The 21,399-nt window shown below is 43.2% G+C and overlaps 1 protein-coding gene across 1 annotated transcript; it reads left to right on the plus strand.

Moving 5' to 3' along the window:
- Nucleotides 1-17,710: 17,710 nt before the first annotated feature.
- LOC102820091 (zinc finger protein 343-like) lies at nt 17,711-21,167 on the plus strand. The gene is made up of 3 exons (XM_006874860.1): nt 17,711-17,825; nt 17,998-18,056; nt 21,003-21,167. The coding sequence occupies exons 1-3, from the start codon at nt 17,711-17,713 to the stop codon at nt 21,165-21,167; spliced, it is 339 nt and encodes a 112-aa protein (XP_006874922.1).
- The last annotated feature ends 232 nt before the right edge of the window (nt 21,168-21,399 follow it).

The following is a 21,399-nucleotide window of genomic DNA, read 5'->3' on the forward strand; positions in this document are numbered from 1 at the left end:
TGGAATGGAAAATTAGAAGGCTTTGTTTAAGTAATGTAAGAATGGTTGCTTTTTTTCTACATACTTTGTTGTCCATTTGTTGTAGTAAAGCATTTCTAGTAAACTGTAACTCAGGTTGTGTTACTCATCTACCCTGAAAGGAACATGGAATTCTAATTCACAATCCATGTTTCTTGAATGAATTCAACCCAAAAGAAAAAATTATCAGAGAATCTGATTTGTTGCATCAGAGGGGAGTGATCTAGGATTTGGAGACAGATGGCAGGTGAAGGGAGGTAATGCCCCACATCTACAGGAGCTGGATTACTTCTCCTAACTGATCACTGCTGTCTGTAACTGTGTTCTTCAGTTGGCTTTAGTGACAGCTCTCTTCCCTGGAGTTTTTTTTTTTTTTCATTACAATGAATCTTTACTTTTAAGTGATTACATGTACATTAATACAATCAACAAGTTCTTCTTTTCTAAGATCTAGCAGTTTCTGTTGAGACACTAAAAATAGCCCAAGCTAGACTACTACAGGTATCCTCCACTCTGAGAAAGTTTGATCAATGACACTTTACATTTGCAAATACCTACATCAGTGCCTATTTTCACTTAAAAGAAAGAAATCAAAAAAGGATTTTTGCTTTTATTTATTTATTTTAAATAAATAGGGGAAGCAAAACTGGCAGTGTTTTCCAGTCAGCCCTTCACTAGACAGCATGTACCCCAATCAGCATAGTGGCACCACCAAGCCCCTACCCTGAGAACCACACTCAGCAGCTTCTCAGCATCAATCCAGCACAGTTTTGGTCTGTAGAGGTGAACACTACGTTTGTGTGATTTTAGGTTTTCTGGGTACAATTTGGTAGACTATTTTTGAGGGGGTCTGGGAAGGCTCAAAAAGTTTTCCCATATAAATTATTAATAATTGTCTCTTCTGTTTATGCCATCTCAGTTTATGAAAGTTTCACAGGAACACTCTACTTTTGGAAAGTGGAGGAAATCTGTATTTATCATTCTAATCCTTAAACGAAGAATTCTTTTTAAGGCTGGCTGCTGTTCAAACAAGTTACAAAATAGCTACTTACTACTTTTTCATTGATAAAGCCCCTGACCTTCAAGAAAGCTTTAGGGAAATGAAATATTTAACCCATTTGTTTCTTAAAGAAATTTTTTAATCCTAAATATCTAATAAAGAAAAGTCATATGGCTATATATGTTGCTTCAGCTAAAAAGCATAGGAAAAGTGTATACCCATTAAATGTGTACGAAATACGAGGTAAAGGGATGAGATCTCTGGATAAACTCTAAGTCTATACAAAGTACTAGGTTTGCTCCTCTGCAAAAAGTGAAGGATCCTAACATAACATACAGGAAAATGTAATGCTGTCTCACAAGAGTAAAAACTCTAGCTTTGCTAAAGCTTCTTATTCCATGTGACAACATCTAAAATGCCAATCCATGGAACAGATGTGTTCTTCTTCCCTATCCATTGAAGCAGTAGTTTTCACGGATTTCTGGTCGGATTTTAGAGACAAAGTTCAAGAGCTTATCCAGGACGTCATCCCTGTTCTGCCAGAAGTAGGTGTGGAGGACAGTCATCTTCTCCTGGGTCTCCTTCTCCACTTCAGTGCTGCAGCTGCCATGAGATCCCAGAGCCACAGCTTCCTTGGCCTTGAACTCATTCTCCCTTTGCAGGCAGTACTGTTCAATTTCAGCCTGCGCTGCTGCTTTGGCCTGCTGCACTCTCCGGTTCTTTCAGTTATCAAAAGAAATAAATGGCTCACAAAATGGTGGAAGCTGGCCAGTCCCAAATCTGTAGTTCAGAGATCGGTCTGGAGGATTCTTCTCACCTATGTAGTCTCAGGAGCTGAGGAACCCAAAAAGCTCACTGGTGTTCCTTGATACTTTCTAATATCTATTCAGGTGTCCTGACTCTTTCTCCACCCATAGAAGTATTGCTGTTTCCTTATGCTCCATTCTCATTCCTAGCTCCAGGGTCCTTTTAACTACCCACTTACCCTTGCCTTGAAATCAGCTATACAGAGCCTTCCAGATTCCAGGGTCAGATCCTGAAACTATGCTGAACCGGTTCTCCAGTCTTATTGCTTTGGGCCTCTTGGCTATTTTCCATGTCAGGACAGCAATGAGAGTTCAAAAGACGCCTAAATACATAATACCTGGTGTAAGGACCTTTATCCATGTTCCCTCTGACTCTAGGACCCAGTTCTGCTAGCAACACTCCCATATCTTCCTAGTAACTGCCATATCACCTCCGCTGTTTTTCATCCCAATGACCTGGCCCCTTAGCCACAGCCCTCTCTAATGTTCCTTTCCTTAGGAGCCCAAATGGCCAAGATTTTCATGATCCTGCGTGTCTGGCTCTTCCGTAGTGTCCTAGGGCAGTAACTATTTACTGGAGAGGGCTTGCTTAGCCAAACTGTTGGCCCAGTTGGGGTTTGTTTGTCAGGTAAACAGAATGAATATCAGACTTTGAGAATCAGATAAAGCAGAGTGTTTTTGACATCCCATCAAAGCAGGACATGGGAAAGTGTCAGGGAGTGTCTGACCCCACAGCCTCTACCTGTTCTCCCTGACCTTGAAGTCAGCTTTCCAGAGGACCCTGAGTTCGTTCAGGTGGGGACAGATGAGGAGTGCACCTGGAAGTGTGGGCCTCCATCTTTTGCCATTTTTGTTCTAATATCACCCCATAAGACCAACGCACTGTGTTTGGTCAGAACTGGGACACAAAAGGAATGTTTGTATGGATATGTAATCTCTAGGGGCTTGAGGAGGGAGGTTTCCAGGTAACCCAAGTCTCCTTTGCTGCCGATGAATAATAAATGCAGTCAAGAAAACCTTGCTTGAGATAAAAAGCATGGAAATAAAGGCCACTGGATATAGAAGATTAAAAGGTGACTAGAGAACCCAGGACTAGAGAAAGGAGATTTGAAATTCTTAGTGCATAAGTAGTATATTAAAGTCCTGAGACTGAATAAGGTTCATTTATTCGTTCAGCAAATTTGTATTGTCTTTATTTTGTGCTTAGCATTGTTCTAGGCACTACAGCTATGGACATTACATGAAAACTCTTACCCTCATGGAGTTTATGTTCTAGTGGTGGTTGAGAATGACAATAATAACAATAAGAAAAATACATAGTGTTTCCAGTTGTTGTGGAGCTGATTCCTAGTCATAGTGACTTTTATTTAAGGATGGAGTAGCCTTACAGCATAGTTTCCAATGTTATAATTTTTCTGGACGCTGACTGCTACACCTTTCTCTTACAGAGTACCACCAAGCCATCTTTCACAGTGTTTGTTTTGTCGTTAAGTGCTGTCGAATAGGTTCTCACTCCTAGCGGCCCTTTTTAGGGTATCCAAGGAACAACTGGTAGGTTTGAACTGCCTACCTTGTGGTTTTCAGTCTAGTGCTGATTCTACAGTGCCACATCAGGAAACCATGTAGTGTTTGGATGACAATAAATGACAAGGAGAAAAATAAAGCAGGGATATGGGCTGGGTGCATGAGAATGTTGCAGTTTTATCAGAGAAATCCTTGCTACGGAAAGGGTATTTTAATGAAGTTTTGAAGGAACTGAGGACGTGAGCCATGCACACACCTAGGGGAAGAGGCAGCTGGAACAGCAAATGCAAAAGTCCTAGGTCAGAATTACACCGGTAGGCTCACAGAATAGCAGGGGGACAGTGTGGCTGGACAGAAGCGAGCAGGGAGAGTGGTGGGAGGTGGACAGGGTTGTATTGAAGCACAGCAGCAGACTGCAAGGGGTTAACTCTGAAGACCAAATTATTTTCTGTCTTGACATTTGTTGAAACCATGTGTTTTCAATATGAAGATCTTTTGAATGCAATGAAGAAAATTTTTTCAGGTAATAATGGATTTTTATACAATTTTTGTTAAGTTGATTTTGACCCATAGCAACCCTATGTAAGATTTCCAAGAAGCATCTGGTGAGTTTGAACCAATGACCTTATGGTTCAAACTGACCTTGTGGTCGAGTGCTTATCCGCTTCGCCACACTAGGATAAATATTTCATGAGCTGTCTCTGGTATTAGTGTAATAAAGTCATTTTTTTCAGATTCACACAGTAATACAGCTTCCTCCCTCCTCAACCCACTTCCCTCACATATCAGATGCCAACATGTAATAAAAATGAGTTAGGTGCTTCCTGAGAAGAAAATTGGTGGGCACGCATACATAGGGAAGGTACTGAAAGTGTATTTTAGACAAAACTCAAAGGATGGTGCTAATGGTACCCAGAAACCATGCCATAAAGTAGTGGTGCCCAGAAATCAAGCACTCAAGCACACTCAACAGAACACAACCATCATCACCACCACCACCTGTTGAGAGATAGCAACTATGTCCACACAGCCCAGCCACAGTTGTACCTCCTGCAGCCCACCCATTGGTCCAGGACCAGTACTGTCTACTCTTTTTTTTTTTTTTTCGCTGTCTACTCTTGTACCATCTGGTCGATGACAGCAAGTGAACAACACCAGCCAAACCCACCCTCATCTGTGTTACTTCAACAGTGGACAGAGAACTGTGCACACATTCCTATTCTCTTATTACACACAGAAGTAGACAGGTGATGGATGCCTAAGAACATACCAACATAAAATCACCAATTAATACAAATAGCAGTTTTTTACACAAAGATGCAGTCAGTTTAGGTAGCAGTGGTGGAAATCCAGCTGTTGAGTGGCCTCGAGGTGAAGCAGGTAGGAGTTGGATTCATCAGAACAGCCACCAAGGTGAGGGTTCATGGGCTGACAGCTTAGGAGCTTCTTCTATGTTTGTTGTAACTTGGGAATGGTGCCTGACTGGGGAGGAACCTTTGGTTGGAGTTGCTCAAGGTGATGAAGGCCCCAGTTGCTCTATCTGGTCAGAGGGGGCCCATGCCTTTCCATGATGTGGAGGAAGGAAAGACTGGAATCAAGGACCCAGGTCACTTGGTAGGGGTGAGGGTAGAATCAGGTCTCCTGACAGGGTTGTAGCCCCAGTTACTGGGAGCTGGTAGACAATAAGTAAACTGAGTAGATGTATATCTAGGGTTTTGGAACAAACCTTTAGTACCATAGGACTGCCTGCATGGTCCCAAGGAAAGGCTCAGACATGATGTTTGGTTTGGTTGGCCATGGGTTACAGTGGGAGCCCTAACTCCATCTTGAGTCTTTACATAAATTCAGCCTCCCTTAGTGCATTCTGACCACAAATTAGCAATGTAAAAAGGTTTGCCCTCAGGCAGAATGTGTTTGAAAATACAATGGTGTGTCAAAAATTATCTGCATTCCAGTTACATTAAAATGCCCGCCCATCCACGTCCACAGCTGATGACAACATTGAGTGTAGATGTGAAATGATTCTGTCAAATAGATGAGTAACAGTGGATTTGTGGCAAATCATTTGCAAATCATCCATGGCTCTGCCTATGAAATAATCCATGGCAGACTTGGGTTTCAAAAGTTTGTGCAAGACGGGTATCAAAACAACTCATGGAAGAGCAGAACCAGAAGCGTTTGGACCTCTGCAAATAAAATTTGTGCTTATACGCAAAGGAAAGTAAAAATGTCTTTAAAAAATCATTACTGGTGATGGGATGTGGATTCATCACAACGAGCCTAACAATAAATGGCAGTGTATGGAATGGAAACATCCCTAATCGCCGACTAAGAAAAATTTCAAAAGTCAACCATCAGCTGGAAAAATGATGCTTACGGTTTTCTGGGATTTTCCAGGGCCAGTATTAGAACACTCTCAGGAAAGAAGTTCAATAATCAATAATGCTCACTACAGTGAGATGCTCACTGTAGAGTTGAAGCCTAAACTTCAGATTGAACTCTGAGGGCTGCTATCCAAGGGCATTGTGATCTTGCATGACAGTGCAAAGCTGCACACCTCTGCTCACACTGTTGACACTCTGCAAAAATTTTGTTTTGAGGTGTTAAAGCATCCTCCCTATAGTCCTGATTTTGCTCTATCAGACTTTCACCCGTTTAGTCCCCTAAAAACAGGTTACAACTCAAGGTCAGAAATGTTCAGGGCACAGTTCTACCAGTCAGGACAGCCTCCCTTCTGCTGTGCCCTGCACAGCAATGTTACAGAACTCTTTTAGGGTTGCCGATAATGCCCAAAGGATACTCCACTATAAGCCTTGGCCCAAAGACACTAAAATCTAGCTCCATGAGTCAACAAACCTAGCTCCCCAATTAAGTGCCTGGAGGTACCCTATTCTGCAAGCAAGTGTCCTGTCCAATGTCACTCAACTTTACTTGCTCTGTAGGTTGGGAAGCCCACTGCTCTGTCTGGTGCTCTGGCTCTTGATTCTGCTGCAGACACTCCTCTGCTGCTTCTCTAGTATCACAGCATCTGTCCCTGGGTCAATGAGGTGCAATGTGCAGGGATACCAGGGTCCAAAGGACATACTTCACTCCTGGCTTTTCCTTGTGGGTAGTGAGACCCTCTCAATCCTGCTGAGACAGATCATTTTATACACATTGGAGTTCCAAGTTTTTATCATCCCAAAGAATTGTTAACTGCTCACAACTGAATCTTATAATTCTATCAGCTTCTTCTCCCACCTTCCGTTACCCAAACCCAATAGGGCAAAAATGTTCGGTGGAGTCACAAAGACTATGGGTAGAAGAGCCAATGAAATAATTCATTGCATGGTACTGTACAAGGGTCATAATGATACCTGTCGCTTCCTTTTTATGCATCTTAAAATTATGTCTTCAGAGGAAATCTGACCTCATCTTCAGTCACTCTTTTTGGGGGTGGTATTCCAAATGGTTCATCCAATATGACATTGTCTTGCACTTAGACTAATTTGGTATCACAGAAGCAGAGTATAAAAGACAGTTTTATGATGGTGCTCAAAGAATTTCCATGGAAATTCATGATAATAGATGGCAAATATATGTTTGTTGTTAAGGGCCGTCAAGTTGGTTCCGACCCATAGCAACCTTGTATAGGGTTTCCGAGGAGTAGCTGGTGAACTTGAACTGCTGACCTTGCAGTTCAAATGGCTTTGCAGTCTGGTGCATTAACCTACAGCACCACACCAGGACTCCAAAGATATGTTGTTGTTGTTGTGAAGTGCCATCAAGTTGATCCTGACCCATAGTAAACCTGTATAGGGCTGCCAAGGAGCAGCTGATGAGTTTGAACCACCCACCTTGCAGTTCAAACGACTTTGCAGTCTGACGCATTAGCCCACAGTGCCACACCAGGACTCCAGATGTGGCCAGAATATGCTAGGGTATCCTAAATAATTTTGGTAGTGGTGGTGTGCCATGGAGTCAGTTCTGACTCATGGCGCTCCTGTACAGGATTTCTGAGGCTGTAAATCTTTACAGGTCAGAAAGCCTCATTTTTCTCCCGCAGAATGGCCGGTAGTTTTGAACTGCTGACCTTAAGGTTAGCAGCCTGGCTTGTAACTACTACACTTCCAGATCTCCTTTAAATAATTTTAATACATTTTAAATTAACCAAAATGACTGACATAGCTTTGATTTGTATCCCGTTATGTCTGTCTTCAAGAAAATGACTCATGACTTTGGGAGGTTAACTAGGGAAGAACAGTTTGCTCTTGAGACACTTAGAATATTTTAAATAGACCTCCAACAGGAGGAGTCTGCACTGTATTATGTTACTAATAAAGTTTCTGGTTTTTAAAAACATACTCTTATTTTATTTTTGTTTATAAAATTTTACTAATTTCAAAAACTATTATTGTGAGTTGAATGAAGGTTTACAGATCACCAGTTTGAAATTAAACAAATCATCACTCCATTCCATCTCAATAACTGCAATGTAACATCACCTATCCCACTGCCTCCCTGTGATTCCCATCTCCGTCCCTCCTTCTCTCCCAACCCTTCTGAACTTTGTCTTAAGATCAATGCTGATTTTTTAAAATGTTTTATTGTGAATTATTTGATAGTTTACATGGAAGAACATTAGTTTTACATTCATCCTATCGTATATCGTTTCATTGCCATGGTTACAATCCCCTCCATACATCATCAACCAACCAAAGGGTATATCCTATAAGCCTGCCCCGCTACACTCCTGACCCCCTAGTCATCAGCACACAGCCCATCTCCCTCTCAGTGTCTTAAGTCCCCAATTGCTCCATCTCTCCACGTCATAATCTCTGCCTCCATCTCAGGCATCACTGCTTCTCTGGGTAGGGTCTCGCTCTCTGCTCTTTTCCCTTCATGGTCTCAGGGATCTCTGCTCCTAGACTGTGAAGTTAATCACTCCCCTCCTTGCTACAAAACGTCTACCTTTACATTTATAACCCTCACAATCAGTCCTGATAACAATTATTCACTAGTGTATCACAAGAGACCTATCTGCATTTCCTTTCATCAGCCTCTCTTAGACAGTTTGTATACTGCTCAGTGGAGATTCTACCTTCCTCCACGCCATCCGGATCTAGGTTCCCTCTTAAAAGCTTGTAAGCCAGTCACTTCTTGCCTTTGAAGTCCCCCCATTTTGGGTAGCCAGTGTCCAAGTTGCCCATCCCTGTCTAATCTGTGTACTGAGGGGATGGGAATGATCCTTGCTGCAAAGCTCTTTTGAGCTACTGAATCCATAGGTGTAGGTCAAGTTCATGAAATTGTATCAGATTACTCTTTTGTTCCTCTTCTTTCTTCTTTTAGTTAAGCTCTGATCATCCAGTCATTGAAGCCAGGTCAAGTGGATATTATCTGCAAGTGTGGGTGTTCTCGTTCATATGCCCTCTCTTCTTATTAGCTGGATGCTTCACTCTCCACTCTAGTCCTCTGTGGCTATGTCTCTGACTCTGGGCCCAAGAGTCCCCAGGTCTTGCAACACTGCTAGCCAACCAGGTCTCTACCCCGGTTCACAGGAGTCTATCAAACGCTGTAGGGCTTAGCTCACAACTTCATTGCTGTTTTTCCCTCATTTCCCCTTATTGGTGGCAAACGTGGTCACCAATCAGAGCATGTATTCCCACTGAGTCTTAGTCTTGGAAGGGGGTTTACTCTGAGCGGACCTGACCACTTGCCTTGATTTCTCCTGGGTGAGCAACTTGCTTGTTCTTGTAGTAACAGTCGGTCTGCCTATATTGTTTTGAATTTTTCCTGTAGGTCTTTCTTTCAAGAAGTATCTTCTGTTCTTCTAGCTGCTCCAGGCTGGTCTGCCTGTCCTTTCAAGAGAAAATTTCCCACCTCTGAAGATTCTGGATGCTGTTCAGGATTCCACCTATAGTCTTATATAATGCAGAGGCTCTGCAAGAAGCCTCCTTCACTGGGCACGTTGTAGCCCCATTTTAGGTATTCCAATCAGTTATAGGCAGAAGACAGACTTACAAGCTTTCTGTGGTGTTATTTATGGCTATTCCTTTCTCTCCCCTTCCAGTGTCTATTTTATAACGTAATGCAAGGAAAACCAAGATTCAGAAGACAACCAAGCATCTTAACATTATTTCCCCCACTTGTCCCTATTCCAACCATGTCTCAATATCTGCATCCCAGAACCCTGTTGTTCCAAGGTTGTGCATACATCATTATTTACCTCTGTCCCACTAAGCCCATGCAAACCTGCCTAATTGTTCTCCCATCTGCTTTGTTCTTCCATTCCCCTCTCCCTTCTTGTATATTGCCCCCTCCCCAGCACCCAAACTATCCTGTATCTATTCCCTGCCTTGTGCTCCACCTTCCCCTCACTCCCCTCACTCCACTCCCCACATCCCAGCAACCATCAATGCTGACTTTTAAAAAAAATCTTTAAATGGTTGATCATTCTATGGCGAGTGTCGTTTCCCCTTTATATACCTATCTATTTCTTGGCTGAAAATTGAGCCACAGAGATGTAGCCATATCTTTTTAGCTGAATTTCTTGTCTTTCACTTTGGGTGATTCAGACCTCATGCCTTAATCTATCTAGATTTTAGATGTCTTTGCACAGTTTCACAGCATTTTTCATAGGTGACAGAGGCTTGATTCCTAAGGCTTGCCCAATTTCACCTAAAATATGTGCTGGAGGAGACATCAAAAGGACTCAGTTGGAACCCCAGTAAAATAAAACGGAACTTTCTTGCCAATCAATAAGTTGCTGAACTAGAAGATGTTAAACCTTAGACACATTTATTACACATTAAAGGAACTAAAACACTTGTTTGGACTTAAAGCTAAAAAGCTGTTAGTGGGCAGAAGCCGAGGACAACTTTTCCAAGGTCCTAGGTTTTGAGGTCACTGGGCTTTGTTCAAACCTTTACTGTTTTTGCGATAGCCTGACACTGGCAACTTAGGTGTATTGACTAGTGTCTTTGCTATCTAGTGCTGCTATAACAGACATACCACAAGTGTACAACTTTAACAAACAGAAGTTTATTCTCTCATAGGTTAGGAGGCTAGAAGTCCAAGCTCAGAGTGGGAAGACTTTCTCCTTATCGGCTCTTGGGAAAGATAATGGTTTATTTCCAGCAAGTGTAAGCCTAACATCCCTTGGAGTTCTCCAAAGATTGATGTCTTGGCATTAATCTTTCCCTGGATCTAGAAGCTTCTCAGTGCAGGGAGTCCAGGTCCAAAGGATATACCCTACTCCTGGCTCTTCTTTCTTGGTTATAGTAAGTCCCTCTCACACTGTTCACTTCTGAAAGAGATTGAGGCAAGATACAACCGAATCCTGTAGGTTGTATCTGACCTCATTAACATAAATAGAAGTGACGATTTACAACACATCATATCAGAGCTGATCACAACAGATCACATCATGGGGGTCATTGCATCATATTAGATCTCCTCCTCATGGTGGTAAGAATCTACATCATAACTGCTAAACCACTGAGAATCCTAACTATCACAACTGGTAAAAATTTTCCATAGAGACTATTGGTATATTTTCTATCATCATATTCTTAGGAGCATGGTGGCTCTATAATATAAGCACTGGACTGACAACCACAAGGTTGGCCTAGCAGCTCCTTCTTGGGAAGTAAATGAGACTTTTTGCTTCTGCAAAGCAAAAACAAAAAAACAAAAACAAAACAAAAACCCAAACTATACAGGAGTCCTGGTGTGGCACTGTCAGATAATTACTGGATTGCTAGCCTCAAGGTCCGTGGTTCAAACCCACAGTTGCTCCTCGGAAACCCTCTACAGGGTCTCTGTGAGTCAAAACTGACTTGATGGCACTTAGTAAAACCCTATAGAGGGTGGCTCTGAGTGAGAACCAACTCTAAGGCACTTACCAACAACAATCACATTCTTTGCTTTTGTCTTATATGCCTTTAGGCTAATAGTTTTGTCTTAGAAAATGAATGTTATTGAAATTATTATTTTCTACCTAAACCTCATTGTTTCGGAAGTAATTTTCTTCTGTCACTTAAGTTTTAATAATTTGTATAGAGGAAACTTTCCATGTGTTAACCAAGAAACTTTCCTTTCTATTTTTCTCATTGTTGTTGTTAAGTGCTGTCGAGTCGATTCCGACCCATAGCAACCCTGTACAGGGTTTCCGAGGCTGTAAATCTTTACGGGAGCAGACCGCCGCATCTTTCTCCTGCGGAACCGCTGGTAGTTTCGAACTGTCGATCTTGAGGTTCGCAGCCCGATTCGTAACCACTATGCTACCAAAGCTCCATATTTTTCTCTTTAGTATTTTAAATGTGCACTGTTGTCTGAGTTACTGATACTGTTGTAGCTGTTCTTAGGTGTCATCCAGTTGTACCCACCCCGTCCTGTGCCATCTTCACAATTGTTGCTATACTTGAGCCCATTGTTGCTGCCACTGTGCCAACTCATCTTGTTGAGGGTCTCTATCTTATTTTCTGATCCTCCAGTTTACTAAGCATGAAGGCTTTCTCCAGGGACTGGTCCCTCCTGATAATATGTCTGAAGTATGAGAGACAAAGTCTGGCCATCCTGGCTTCTAAGAAGCATTCTGGCTGTACTTCCAACACAGATTTGTTTGTTCTTTTGGCTGTCCATGGTACCAGAAGGATGTTTACCTGTGCTTTATTGACTACGCAAAGGCTTTCGATTGTGTGGATCATGACAAGCTATGGACAACATTGAGAAGTATGAGTATTCCAGAACACTTAATTGTACTTCTGAGAAATCTGTACCTAGACCAAGAAGCAGTTGTTCGAACAGAACATGGGAACACTGAATGTTTTAATATTGGGAAAGGTGTGAGACAGGGTTGTATTCTTTCACCATACTTATTCAACCTGTATGCTGAGCAAATAATCTGAGAAGCTGGGTTCTATGAAGAAAAACGTGGCATCAGGATTGGAGGAAGATTCATTAACAACCTGTGATATGCAGATGATACAACCTTGCTTGCTGAAAGTGAAGAGGACTTGAAACATTTACTTATGAAGATCAAAGGGCACAGCCTTCGATATGGATTACATCTCAATGTCAAGAAAACAAAAATCCTCACCACTGGACCAATAACCAACATTCTTATCAATGGAGAAAAGATTGAAGTTGTCAAGGACTTCATTCATCTTGGATCAACTATCAACACTCACGGAAGCAGCAGTCAAGAGATCAGACAACATATTGCATTGGGCAGATCTGCTGCACAGGAACTTTTTAAAGTATTGAAGAGCAGAGAAGTCAGCCTGAGGACTAAGGTGCGCCTGAACCAGGCCATGGTGTTTTCAATAGCTTCATATGGATGCGAAAGCTGAACAGTGAATAAGGAAGATCGTAGAAGAATTGATGCCTTTGAGTTGTGGTGTTGGAGGAGAATACTGAAAGTGCCATGGACTGCCATAAGAACCAATAGATCTGTTTTGGAAGAAGTGCAGCCAGAGTACTCCTTGGAGGCCAGGATGGCTAAGCTTTGTCTCTCATACTTTGGACATATTGTCCGGAGGAAACAGTTGCTGGAGAAGGATGTCATGCTGGGTAAGGTGGAGGGTCAGAGAAAAAGAGGAAGACCTCTAACGAGATGGATTGGCCAGGTGGCATCATTGATGGACTCAAGTGTGGCAGCGGTAGTGAGGTTGGCCCAGGATTGGACATTGTTTCATTCTGCTGTGCATGGGGTTGCTATGAGTTGGTTTCGACTTGATGGCACCTGACAACAACAACATGGTACCTTTAGTATTCTCCAATACCATAATTCAAATGCATCAATTCTTCTAGGGTCTTCCTTATTCACTGTCCAACTAAACATGCATAGGAGGCTACTGAAAATACCACCTCTTGGATCAGGTGAACCCGAGTCCTCAAACTGACATCTTTGTTTTTGGACACTTTAAAGAGGTCTTGTGCAGCAGGTTTGCCTAATGCCATACATCATTTGATTTCTTGACTGCTGCTTCCATGAGTGTTGATGGTAGAGCCAAGCAATATGAAGTCTTGGACGACTTTTATGTTTTTTCCATTTATCATGATGCTATTTTTGGTCCAGTAGTGAGGATTTTAATTTATTTTATTTTTATCTTCTTTACAAAGAGGTTCAACCCATACAGAAGGCTGTGGTGTTTGATATTCATCAGTAAGTATTTTAGATACTCTTTGCTTTCAGCAAGCAAGGTTGTATCACCTGCATATCAGTTTATTAATTAGTCTTTCTCCAATCCTGATTCCACGTTCCTCTTCATATAATCAGCGTCTATTATTTGCTCACCATACAGATTGAATAAGTATATTGAAAGAATACAACTGTGGCGCACACCTTTCCTGATTTTAAACCATTCAGTGTTCCCTTGTTCTGTTCAACGATTGACACTTGGTCCCATCGGCAAGGCTGGCAGGTCACAGGAGTCCACCGGAAGCACATTTGATGTAGCGCAGGCGCCGAGGGGCGGGGTCTGAAAGTCGTGTGAGAAAGCTCGCGCACAGCTTTCTCCTGGGTGTAGTCTTTGAGGCAGGCGAAAAGGAGAATTCTCTCCGGAACTACTACCAGTTGATGAATTGGTTGGTATTTTAAGTAGACAGATTGAAGAGGATCTCTCAACAATGGCTATTGTTGTGTAAATGAATCGCGCATTTTAGAAGCCGCTCTCGTGCCGGCCAATGGGAACCGCCGGCTGTTAGGATTCTGGGGACTGTAGTTCCAGGGTGAGTTCGCAGCTGCCGACTGGAGACACTTAGGATTTGGCCGGGCGTTGACCCCAGAGTGTTTGTTCATTCACGGTAAGGAGCTTGTGGAAAGCTTGGACCTAGTACCGGGCCAAGGCCGGAAGTGGAGTTGGGCTGACAGGGAGTGAGTCCAGTTCTGGGGCGGCGGAACTCCGCTCTACAGCTGGCTCCGGATGTTCTGTTTTGGAGAAGGGCGCGCTTGAGTTGCCAAGCGCTAAGCATCCTTTCGTCCTGGTGCTGCGGCTGGACTGTGGCGAGAGTGACTGGGAACTTCTAATTTGATTAATCTGGGACTGACAGTTCCCCATCATAGAGGCCTGCTCCGTTCCTGCATTTCCGGGGTTACTTTAGCTGTGGGAATGAGTTTAACCAAGAACAAATAGTCTAACATCCAATGTTGGCGGGGATTTTCTTGGTGGGGAGTGCTGACTCGATCCTATATTTTAGGTCCTGGTGTGAAGCCAGGACTTAATATGCATGTCAAAGTTTGCTTGCTTTTGGTTAGGGTTGGAGGCATCCTTGGAGGTAACTGAGCACCTGCAGGGGATGGTGGTGTCTCCGGACCTGCTGTGCCTTGGTTGGTAGCGGGGTGGAGAGGTGACTGGAGGTGAGCTTGATATTGGCATAGTTTCCCTAAGGGGCTGTGCTGAGTTCATAGGGTTTGAAGCCCTTGGATTTGTTAGGGCGTGGGGAGAGTTTGACTTGGCACCTTTAATGAATCGTCCCCCTGTGATAACGATCTGCACGGCCTGGGGCCAGCATCTGTTGTTTTTAAGTGCAATGGAGTTGGTTCCCACTTATGTGGACTCTGCATCTAATAGTTATTTCCTGAGCGGGAGCAGGTCTGTTTCCCTGGGACCTGCTGTCCCAGTTTTTTTGGTGGCAGCGACCTGCATTACTTTGTAACAAAAATCTACAGTAGCGTCTTTGTGGTGTGGATTACCATTTGGCAAGTTCAGTTTCAGATCTCAAGGGTGACCAAGGGCCTTAATCTTGGGTTTCCACCAGTCTCTATCTGACCAGTAAGACTGGTCTTTTTTTTTTTTTTTTTTTTATGATTTTGAGTTTTGTTCCACATTTTCTCCCATTCTATCCAGGACCTTCTAATGAGATCCCTTTCAGAGCAGTTGGTAGTGTTAGCTGGGCACCATCTGTTTCTTCTGGAAGTTAATGTCACGTGGTCCATTAGTCCATTGGATGTATTGTTTCCAAGCATCTTCAATTTTCCTCACTTTTCTTTCCTCTGGACATGGAAAGACCAAGAATTCCACCTTAGATGACTGTTTATGAGCTTTTAAGATCCCAGTCAAGTAACTAATCACTTTAGTCACTGTGCCCTGAAGGCTTCATTGCTTGTTGTTGTTGTTAAGTGCCCTTGGTTCTGACTCATAGTGACTCATACAGTTTCCAAGGAGCAGCTGGTGAATTTGAACTGCCGACCTTGTGGTTCAAACTGACCCAGTTTTCTTAGGGACAAATAATGTTTCAGTTTTCTCGTCTGTGCGCAAAAAAGAAATAATAGTGGCATCTATGTCTTGGCTATGTTGTGGAACTCTGTTTATTACAGTACTTACTTTATAAATGTTAGCTACTGACGTTGGTATTATTAGGAGAATTTAATCAGCTTAAGCTCAGTTGTGCTGCAATAGCACATGACCCCACAAAACTCTCAGCATCCAACTCTATTTCTCATCCTTTGTTGGTTGGTTTTGGCTCTTTACCATGACCTATTACAGCAGAACCAAGACTGAGTGTGAGCCCCTTTAGGAAACACGTTGCTGTCATGGCAGGTGAAAAAGAACAAGAGATGGTGGGGTCATGCAATGCTTAGAAATATCACTGTGAGTTTCACTCCTATACCTTGTGAAGGACTTTGCACCTGATCAACAGAATGGCATTGCAACTACTCCAAATGACACGGGCCGGCTTGAGCCTGGGAAGCTTGGGTCTTTGTTACACCTGGAGACACTCCCCCCACCCCCCTGAAATTCCAGGTTTCAGGAAAATCTCCATACCCCTGCTCAAATCTCCATACCCCCACCCATTGTAAACTTGCCAGAACTATACCCAGACCACACAGACTATAAATACCCCAGTCTGTAAGGGAACAGAGGGGCTCTTGGTCTCCTTTGGTGAAGAAAGAGTTCCCCCTCCCAGGTTTACCCTCAATAAACCTGCCTGCTGTTGAAGCCAAGACTCTCTGCCCTTGTCTCTTTCTTTCTTTTCCTTACACCTTGCCCAAGGTAGGTGACAAGGGTAGGCCTGATGTCTGGGAAAGGGAAGCATAATCCTATTACAGAGAAGATACATAGGGAAAACGAGAAAGAAAAATCAGTCATTGATTAGAAAAATTGCAATACAGTGTGATTAAAGTGATGTGTAGTTGGAGAGGAGAGGGGAATGGGTATATCTGCCTGCAGTGTCTGGGGATATATCAGGAAGAATGTCTTAGGGGTCAGCTAGCCTTAAAGGAGTCACTGGGTTGTTGTTAAGTGCTGTCAAGTCAGTTACAACTCACAGCCACCCTATGTATGATTTCCATGAAGCTGCTGGTAGGTTTGAACCGCCAACCTTGTGGTTAGTAGTCCAGTGCTTATCCTACAGAGTCACATCAGGACTCCAAAGGAGTCACTGGGAAGGGAAAACAAGCAAGGTCTCCACTACTACCTGCAAAGTTGACAGTTCACATCCACCCAGGGGCATCTTGGAAGACAGGGCTGGCAGTCTACTTCTGACAGGCCACAGCTTTGAAAACCTTATGGAGCAACTGTGCTGTGCACACACGGGGTCACCATGGATTGGAATGCACGCAAGGGCAGCTAACCCAGCAACAAGGCAGCGGTAGGACAGTAGTCATGTGGACTAAGCTCCTGCCCAGGGTGTCCGAGGACCTTCCAGAGGTGGCATCGCTCCTAATACCACTGCCTCCATTGACCACATGGGTGGAGGACTTTGACTATCCGGTCATGTGACATACACATGCATCAAGAGAAGGTGGAGTGTTATCTTTACAAAAGTCATGGTGAGATGAGGACAACTCAGTTGCAAACCCCAACTCCTCAGAGTATACAGACATAGGGAATTATACCTTGGGCAAGGGGAGTCAGCAGCTGACTGCTGCATGCTCTGATCAGTCTGGAGGGAGAAGTTGGAGGCTCTTTCTCCCCAGCATTAGGCCGTATTCTGTCTTCTCCCTGACTCAGGTAGCAGCAACTGATCTAGGACATGACAACTGAACCTGAGGTGTGGGGACAAGAGGGACATAGTAAATATTGACAGGTAAAGAAAAGAGGAAGCAGACCTGAGAGCTTATAGGCCTGAAGTTAATAAGGTAGACAGTCCAGAAAACCCACGTAGACTGAGACTGTGGTTGTGGAGTGAGGAGGGTGTGAGAGGACAGGATGTGTGCTGAAGAGGCCTGGGGTGAGACCTGGACAATAAACAATCGAGCAGCATCAAGTTGCATCTCCATCCCACAGGTCCTGGATGCATGGAATCAAGACGGGTGTTTATCATTGAGGTTTGAAGAAGTCAGCTGAGACAGCAAGAATTCATCTTGAGATGAAATAACTTCTAACTGGCTTGTGGCAGAATTTCAAGGCAGTTACTGGACAAGGCTGGGGCCATCATGCTGCCCAGTCCTTCTGCCCGTGGTGAGCAGGCCTGGGAGAAGATTCTGCCTTCAGTGAACAGTGAAGATATGGAGATCATGCAGGAATGGACCCAAGACCATAAGTCAAAAGGTGAGAGTTGATGAGGATTTAGGAAAGTGAAGAGGGGGACCAAGGTTCCAGGGTCAGGTGAGAGTGACCACAGCTGAGTCCACACTACTTCCTCCATCCCCTGGCTCAGAAGAGCTGCTCTGGGAGCATTATGGGAGTTCTGGTCTCTCACCGCTTCTCTTTCTTCCCTTAGGTTTGTCTCCTGAGGATACTGACCGATCCCAAGAGGAGGAGAGGAAGTCCCCTATACTGGTGAGTTGGAATTACCTTGATTTTCTGAAGTACTGGCTCATTTTCCAGAAACAGGCATGCCATGTATTTTCTCAGAATGGGAGAAGACAGTCAGTCAACATTTGGGGGTTTCATGGTCTCATGTCAGGTGCCATGTGAGGCATTTTAGAATGGTTGCTTTCATTTTGTGTTTTAATTTTCTTATTGGAAAATATACCTAAGATTAAGAACCCAGGCATCTCTGATAAGGGATATTTTTGAGGAAAAATGAGATTATTTAAAAGTTTGAATGTACTATTTAATTTCACAACACACTCACATACATATTATCTTACGAATCTTGTATACTGAGCATCTTTTTGATATTTCAGTTTTTAAACATACATAGAGATCATAGTGAAAATGGATTTCCGGACCCATCATGTACCTTCAACCATCTTCTACAGTGGCCAGCCTTAGTTACAGGAGTGTCATACTGTGTCCATAAATCTCACAACCTCAATATAAAATGTGAAAATACTCGATTTTTCTCCTTCCCTCCTCGGGGCTGATGCCTGCTGCCAACATAACACTTCTTTCTCTGACCCTAGTTACCTGGAGCCAGGTCAGATCTCACAAGTTTAAAGGCTACTACTGTTCTTCACTTTGCCATAGACACAGGCTCCAGGTACAGGTTTGAGAGTCCACAAACAAACCTCTTTTGTGATCTGCTGCCTAGAAATGTAGGGTGTGCTTTATGCTTTTGCATTGCCAGCCTCTAGCTGGGGAGCTGCAGTCCCTCTGCTCCCTGGGCTCCATGACCTCTCACCTGCTGGCTACAATTCGTGGGATTCATGGACCCTTTAGGATGCCAGCTGCAAGTTTAGGATTCCACTCTGGACTCCCTCACTTCTGACATGTTGGCTCCCACTACTCCTTAGGGTTAGAGAATTTTCTGGAGTCAGTTTCGACTCATAGCAAGACTTTCTAGGGTTTCTGAGGAGTAGCTCGTGGGCTTGACCTGCTGACCTTGTGGTTTGCCTTCCAGTGCTGGTTCTATAGTGCCATACCAGGAGCCCACAGAATTCATTAAAAGTGTTATTTTTATGATTACATCCTTATTATAGGAATACAGATATAAAAAAGAGATCATAGAGCAAAGTCTGGGAGGGTTCCCAATGTAGAGCTTCCATGAGCCCAAAAGGAATGCACTGCCATCCACATGCAGTGATGTCTTTCGCTAACCAGGAAGTCCAAAATCTTGCTCAGAGATTTTGCTGATTTCATTACACAGTCATGATTGATTGTATTAGCTCCTGTCTCCTAAGGTTAGCTTGAGTTGAAATAAGCAATTTGTTAGTAATGTTGATACACATCTGTATTTATGTCTTGCTCTGTGGACTAAAAGAGGTAGCAGAAAAGTTCATACTTTATGCAATTCTGCATACTTAATATATCTTGGCAGGTGAAATTTGAAACATTTTGTTGGACTAGGGTTATTTAACTGAACAATGGTAACTGAAATCCGTACATATTAATAAAGTGATGAGTTCCTGTATTCAAAGTGGATAAATTCTAAAAGACACAAACATTTAATTGTACGTCAACAAAGTGTTTGTAGGAACCCTAGGGAGCATTACTTAAATGCTTGACTGTCATCTGATGATTGGTGTTTTGGACTCCACAGGAAAAAGACGTGGCAAGTGGCTTCAGTGTTTAATGATTACTGCCTTCTAAACCCTCTGGGACAAATCTGCTTTGTTCTATAGGGTGATACTGTGAGTCGAAATTGACTCAATGGCAGTGAGTAAAAGTATTTATTATTATTTTAAAGATTATATTACCTATGAATATTCTTTTTATAGAACACTACTGCCACTCTTTAAGGAGCTCTGGTAGTGTAATGGTTACGAATCGGGCCGTGAACCGCAAAGTCAGCAGTTCGAAACTACCAGCTGCTCCGCAGGAGAAAGATGAGGCTTTCTGCTCCTGTAAAGATTTACAGCCTCAGAAACCCTGTTCAGGGTCTCTATGGGTCGGAACCAACTCGATGGCACTTAACAACAACAACTACCACTCTTTTGCCTATTATTGTTGTTGTTGTTAAGGCATATGTAAAGTACCAATCTGCATAATGAGTGCAGTGTAAAAGACTTTTTCATTGTTGTTGTTAAATGCCATTTGGTCATTTCAGACTCACAGTCACACTGTATAGGGTTTACGAGTAATGGCTGGTAAGTTTGAACCACCAACTTTGAAGTTAGCAGTCCAGTGCTTATCCTACAGCACCACACCAGGGCTATTGTTGTTATGTGCCTATCGAGCCATTTCCAACTCATAGCAACTCTGTATAGTTTCCGAGGAGCAGCTAGTGAGTTTGAACTGCTGACCTTGTGGTTCAAACTGACCTTGAGGTCCAGTGCTTTATCCCACAGTGCCACACCAGGACTGCAAGGTCTTTATTACAAGAGATTATTAAAATACAGAAACAAAGAGTGATGTAAAACTCTTTAGAAATGATCATTCCTGACCTCACTATTTACTCCCACTTTTCCCTATAGTTGAAGTGTCTTTCCATCTTCTCCTTTAACTTTTCACCATCCCTTATAGTAAGCACAGACCTTGCTGCCTTTGTTTCTTTCTGTCCCACCCTATACTCTCCCATAGCTGAAATCCTCCATTGTGAGTTCTCACAGTCACTTTCTGGAACACTGCTTTATGCTTTCAAATTCAGTCACAAATCATTTCTGCAATGAGGTCCTTTGTGAGTGAGGACCAGGCTGTGTTCTGTGCATCACCTGGCCTCCCCAAAGATGTGATCACAAAGCCAGGTGTCCACTCATGGCCAGAAGAACTTGATCTGGAGAGCTGTGCTCTCTGCAGAGAATTAGAGGAGCTTTTTCAGATCCACGCCCTTTAGGGTCACCCGTGAAACTCCTCTCATTGGGAGATGGATAGGGATGTGTATTGATTCACTGCTTATTCTAGGAGCCAGTTACATTCGAGGATGTCACTGTGGTCTTCACGGAGGAAGAATGGAATATGCTGAACTCTGAGCAGAAGAGCCTCTACAGAGAAGTGATGCTGGAGACTTATAGGAATCTGCTCTCACTGGGTGAGGGTGTGCTTTCTTTTCCTCCATTAATTCAGTAGATAATTGTCTACTAACTACTGTGTGCCAGAGGGGGCCTGGTGGTACAGTGATGGAACACTCAACTGCTAACTAGAAAGTCAGTGGTTTGGACCCACCAGGCCTCAATGAGGGAAAGACATGCAGTCTGCTTCTGTAAAGATTTATAGCCTTGGAAGTTCTGTGGGGCAGTTCAACTCTGTTTTGTAATGTCACTGTGGGTCAAAATTGATTTTGTCACAGTGGGTGTTTTGC

The sequence above is a fragment of the Chrysochloris asiatica genome, unplaced genomic scaffold (assembly GCF_000296735.1).
Source record: "Chrysochloris asiatica unplaced genomic scaffold, ChrAsi1.0 scaffold00304, whole genome shotgun sequence".
Lineage (NCBI taxonomy): Eukaryota > Metazoa > Chordata > Mammalia > Afrosoricida > Chrysochloridae > Chrysochloris > Chrysochloris asiatica.